The following is a 5,863-nucleotide window of genomic DNA, read 5'->3' as shown; positions in this document are numbered from 1 at the left end:
GTTTTATAAATCCTCTTATGGTTGCCGAGAAAATTATCATGGTAAAAGAAGTGAAGACTAGAAACTTGTGATGCGTTCCAAACCAAAATGGGCTAAAGTGTAAGAACAATTTAGAAAGGTGCGTTGGGGGGATAAAAGTATGTCTCCACTTTCCTCCATTCTTCATATTTGGCAACTTTGAGCATGAGATTAGCTTTTGGGGGTCAAATACGCAACAAAAAGGATTAGATTAAAAAGAAGAAAAAGAAAAAGAAAAAGAAAAAAGAACATGGAGTCCTGCATATAAAAAAAATAACTCAATTGAGCAACGTATATTACAATGGGAACAAGTAGTGTCGTGCGTATATAATTCTAATGTCATTTTCAGTCTAAATCCCAAATGAAAGAGCCATCAATCTCATCCAAAAATTACCCACATGTGGTTCAAAAAAATAGGAGAGGAAAGTTAACAAGCAAGATGCTCTAAATTGCAATTTACAACCATAAGGCCAAGATTGCCCCCAACAACCACCGCAGTTGCAATGGTTTACCACCCAAGAAAGCAGCGTTGGAAGTTGGATTTTGTGTGGTTCCTGGTGTTCCGGATCCTGCAGAAGCAGGCGGAGGGGGAGAAATGGGAGGTACATCACACGTTCCAAATGTAGCATTTGCCTGCTCAAATGTAACAAGGGTCAAATTACTAGTAACACTTTTAATTTAGCCTCCCCTTAAAATTCAATCTCTCTAGTCATGTAATGGTATAAGAAAAAAGAGAGAAAACTAAAGAAAAAAGTAATGGTTGCAAACCTTGCAGTAGGCAATGTTGTCACACCCACAAGTCAAATGACCATTTGCTTCATCTACAGCTTCAGGGGCTCCTCCGCCATCACTCCTCTGCCACAAGAAGTCAATATATTTATCAAACATTCCTCAAATGTGTTCTTTTTCCTAAGCTAGTTTATGGTATATGATTTATTGAAAGCATGTATACCCTCACATAAGCCAATACCTGGTAAAAATCTACAGCAATGAAGTTTGGCCATCGTTTGCCATCTGCTTGATAACAAGTTTCCATCATGCTAATTAATGGAGCTGAATTGTCTGCACAAGACTGGGATTCATTGGGATTGGTAGGAAAATAATTCTGAAGAACCAGGGATATATTTAATGTGTTCATGGGTGGCGATTCATCACGGTTTGGACATGAACCAGCTTTCATGCCATCATTTCCATCTGCAATTCAAGTACACCATCAAAATTGATTCTTACCCTTTAGTAAACAAGAAATTTTTATTAAGAGGGAAACCTTTGCAAGCACATATTTATTCTATGTTAATTTAGGTTGCAAGTTAAAACTTAAACCCTGGCAACAAACTCAAGTATCAACTATCAACCAAAGGAAAAAAAGAGAGACAAATATATGATTTTGGACCATCTGATTTTTTGCCATATGCAATTTACAAGATGTTTCTTTTCTCCTTAAGCTAGATTAAATTATACTCTTACTGAATGTTTGATTTTTAGAACTTAATCTACCTGACTAAGCACTATTGCTCAAATTCTAACTAATGCTTAGGGTCCAAAACTAAGTGACATTAACCATTCTTTTCAGTAAGCATTTGTAAACAACTTTAACAGGTTTCATTAAGAAAAGACAAAACTCACACTGATTTTCAACAACATATCTCCACTGATAAGCAATGCCCTCAGTGGCCTCCTTGGATGATATTGAAGTGAATACCACCAACCTCTGATTCTTTTGGACCATATCATCCACTGTTGGCCAATCTCCGCCATTTTTGGGCATCCGGGACACTGGGAACCAGTAATTACTCAGACCAGAGGCATTAAAGATCTTTGTCAAGCCCTGTGTAGATGTCACATAATCCTCAATAAAAATGGTGACAATCTCTGATGGCTTTGCCTCCAAAAACACTTGGATCTCTTTGAGGACGTTAATGGCAGGTTGCTAGAAATCAATAAAGTGCACAATTAATCAATTAGAGGAGGATAAATTAACCTTCGCAAAGTATCAAATATTAAGTATACAAATGCAAGAACAATGTAATTTAAGTAACATTACAAGACGTACTTACAAATGCAGTAAAATTGAAACATGTGCCGTTAAAAGAGTGACATAACCAGATGTCATTCTCGAAGTCATACATATCTAGCATGAGCCCTCGAACGCCATTCTACAAGGGGATTAGAGTGTGTACACACGTGTTAGTTGAAAATTCATCTAAACAACAAAATAAATTGTAGCACAAACATAAACATTAAAATAATGTGGTAGGTTCTTAGTTCTTAGCAAGCATAATTTTTTTTTTTTTTTTTGAGAAGATACCAAGCATAATTTTTTTTGAACTAGATACCAAGCATAATTAAATGAAAGCAGTTACATGATTTTGGCGGGGTAGTTGGTGTGTTTATTTTTTAATCAACTAGTTGGTAACTTGGTATAACTCACACAACAACACACACCAGATCACAATCTTATTCCTCGAGCAATTTTGGTTCACAAAATAAGAAAGTAGCATTGTAAAGTATAAAGGAAAACGCTAAAAATGAGACAAATAATTTTTACCACAAGAGCAAAACAATGTGTAATGTAATGTTACTATTTACTGACATAATTAAATCTAAACTATAACAGAGGGCAGTGTAGTCTTTCTGTTCTATTTTTGGCCAAGCCGGCCAGAACAGCGAAAAAGTCTGGGCTTCCAGCCAATAACCATGTGCCACGTCAGAAAACAAAACAAATTTTCAATCAGTTAAGTATGGATGGTATCTTTTATTGGGAAAAGGCTGTTAAGTTTCCTTTTTATAAAAACAGTTTTTTATATTTAAATTTATAAAAATAGAAAACAGCATTTAAAAAAAAAAAAAAAAAAAAAACCTTCTTTGAAACTATTTTATTTAGAGTTTGGGAAAAACAAAACAATCAAAATAAGTGGGCTAAATGCAGAGCTAGAAAATTACATGAACTAATATATAGAGAAACTAAACTCACTTTGAGTTGATTGGTAACCGTGTCTTCCTGGTTGAATTCAGTGACTAGAAGCGAACCCGTGGCCGACTTTGCACTATTGAGAGCGTACGAGTTATGTGTGGTCAGCCAGGTATAGTTGTTAAATGCCAAACCTTTCACCTATTCATATTCATCATAAAATTCTTAATTCATAAACCAAAAACCCATTCTCTAAAAAAAAAAAAAAAAAAACCAAAACCCACATGCCACATGCAAAATAAAACATAAAACATAAAAAATTAAGAAAAAAAAAAAAAAACTGTAATATCAGTACTATTTTTTAATCATTAAAAAAAAGAGAGAAAAAGAGCCAACTTTTGATGTGGGGCTGAGTGGTTGGATCCGAACACATCTGGAACGGGTGTTCCCATTTGCAGCGCAGGTTTCGCAGAGTAAGCCGGCGTCACATTGAGTGTTGGCTGAACAAGTCTCTCCAATCTGTTTTGAGAACCAGTGCGTACAGCAAGGAAATCGAAATCAAAATCATCATCATCATCATCATCGTCATCACAACTTACTCTATCTTGGTATTGCCATGTTTGGTTTATAAAAAGAATGAATCTTGAAAATGGGAATTTGAAGGGAAAAACTAATAAAAGGGAAACATGCGTGTGTACCTGGAGACTGGAGGAACAGGCGAAGAGACAAACTGTGATGAAGATGAACACAACTTGGATTTTGATGTTCATGATGATGAAGTTTGTTCTCTGAATTAATCCAAAAACAAAAACAAAATTGTGTGTTAGAGCTTATGATAACCCAAGAAAGAAAAATGGATAAGAATAATGTGATTAAGGAGATTATGATTGCATGCCTTCATCTGGGGATTTGAGAGAGAGAGAGAGGGTGATGGTTATGTCTTTCTCTGTCTGGAGTTTTTAAGCTTTTTAAATCTAAGGTTGCGAGGGCCCCAGGAGCGGTTTAAGAATTGACTTTGGCTCTGTTAAAAGAAAAGTGAATGAGAACGTATGCGTTTGGTTCATAATATGAAGAGAGGGAACCGTGTCCTCTACTCTTCTTTCTCCTATTGGGAGTGTCGCTCTCGACAATAACTCCTTATTATCATATGAAAATGCCAATTGATTTTTGATTTAGGTGAGAATTTAATTCTTAGATTTTTTATTTAACTATTAAAGATTTTATCGGTTAAACTAACTGAAATTCACATCTTTTCTGTCTTTTGTATTACAACTATTATTTATCTTTATTCTTCATACTATTTAATTAATTGGCTTTTATAAATTTTCATTTTGGCCAAAGATTTTTCTTTACGAGATTCTATAAAAAAAAAAGAAAAATAAGTAAAGGAATAATTATGAAAAATATTGAAACAAAATATATTTTAAAGAGCATCTTAGCTCAATCAGCAAATCTTGATACTTAAAAAAAAAACAAACGTACATGTCCAGCCAGCAGATAGAGTGTTATTATGGATGCACTTAGATGGAAGACGCCAACTCAAGTCATCTCTTACTCATTTTTTGTTCATAAAAAAAGAAAAGAAAAAAAAAAGAGTTGAAATATCTCCCAATAAAACATATATTGAGTAACAAATACTTAATAAAGTTTGCCTACAAACTAGTTAGTAGCAATGGCTACAAATTTTCCCTATATTTTTTAATTAAACATAAATTTTGACAAATTTACTATTAAATTGCATTATAGATTGTGACTCTATAAACATGCATAATTTTTTGTTTAACCCATTCCAAAATTAACTAAATCCACCTTCTAGAAAGACTAAAAACAGGCGCAAAGAAACTTCCAAAGGAGTCTACTATTCGTCTTATAAGAATAATTTTCAAATCCAAATGATCTTCGATATTTTCAGCCCATCACAAACAAGGAGAAACTTTCCCTTACGTAAATACTACGACCAAATTATACAACATTGTATTTGCAGTCTCCTATGACCGAGTTGCTTAAACTAAAAAAAAAAAGCTGTCTCTCTTTGATTTTATTGTTTCATTTTAATTTTACCTATTCTTCTTCATATCTTAGTCAAAGAAAACAAAACTTCTCTTAGGTTCCATGTAAACTAGGGTATCTGGGATTAATTATAGACAGTTTCTAGAATATATACCAACTTCTTAGATAAAATAAGATTAATCATTATTTTTCTTTTCTTTTTAGGAGCCAACTGCAACCCACTGCAATTAATAAATTTTTTAATTTTATTTTAAGCTTGACTGCAATTAATCGTATTATGACAAATCGGAGTATTCAATTGCATGATACAATGACAAAGACTGGAGCTGTAGAAAATGGAAAAAAAAATAATAATAATAATAAAGTGACATGAAAGATTTAAAAAAAATTGATTAAGGAGACTTATATGAATGTGGACCTGTGGTGGTTCTAATTTTTTTTTTTTCCCTGTTGTTTATGTTATGACATATGGCTTGTCTTTTGTGTTTAAATTTAAAATCGGTTGTCGCTATGAAAACCAAGTTGTATTTTTCTAGGTTTCCATTATGCCTAAGTTTATTTATTTATTTTGATAAAAAAAGTGCGCACACACATAAGGATAGAGAATGTGATTTTAAAATAAAGGCACACCAGAATTGAATCCAAATAGTATTACAGTACTTCAGTGACAGTCATCTTCTTTTGGGTTTGGCAAATTTGAAAGCAGCAAAATAAATTTTGCAAAATGAAATGATTATAAACTAAACTACCATGAAAAAAAGTTTTTAAGTCAATATAAACCCTTTAGAATATCATCAGACATGATCTAGATTAAGGCAGGAATTAATATAACAACACTTTAGAGATGCATTAGAAGAAGGGTGTGCAACCTTCCTCTTCAATCACAGCTAAGTTAGTTTGAGGTCAAACTAAATTTAAATTAAG

General features: G+C 33.2%; 1 protein-coding gene across 2 annotated transcripts; it reads right to left on the bottom strand.

The window, feature by feature from the left end:
* Positions 1-283: 283 nt before the first annotated feature.
* On the bottom strand, positions 284-3,969 carry LOC126732783 (PI-PLC X domain-containing protein At5g67130). Of its 2 annotated transcripts, XM_050435799.1 has the most exons (9): positions 3,825-3,969; positions 3,628-3,717; positions 3,326-3,448; positions 2,993-3,130; positions 2,076-2,174; positions 1,645-1,948; positions 989-1,212; positions 787-873; positions 284-651 (listed from the first exon to the last, which is right to left on the bottom strand). In XM_050435799.1, exons 1-9 carry the CDS (start codon positions 3,828-3,830, stop codon positions 475-477), a joined length of 1,248 nt encoding a protein of 415 aa, XP_050291756.1. In that variant the 5' UTR covers positions 3,831-3,969; the 3' UTR covers positions 284-474. The 2 variants fall into 2 exon arrangements, with proteins under 2 accessions (XP_050291756.1, XP_050291758.1); XM_050435801.1 differs by lacking the exon at positions 2,076-2,174.
* Positions 3,970-5,863: the final 1,894 nt, after the last annotated feature.

The sequence above is a fragment of the Quercus robur genome, chromosome 6 (assembly GCF_932294415.1).
Source record: "Quercus robur chromosome 6, dhQueRobu3.1, whole genome shotgun sequence".
NCBI lineage: Eukaryota > Viridiplantae > Streptophyta > Magnoliopsida > Fagales > Fagaceae > Quercus > Quercus robur.
This window is presented reverse-complemented; position numbering and strand designations above follow the sequence as displayed.

Bases quoted from the DNA above. Each gene is read 5' to 3' on its own strand.
- LOC126732783 (XM_050435799.1), bottom strand. The intron at 3,449-3,627 runs GTACACACGCAT...TTCTCAAAACAG, and splicing joins CCTGTTCCTCCAGTCTCCAG to ATTGGAGAGACTTGTTCAGC. The intron at 1,213-1,644 runs GTGAGTTTTGTC...CTTGAATTGCAG, and splicing joins ATATGTTGTTGAAAATCAGT to ATGGAAATGATGGCATGAAA.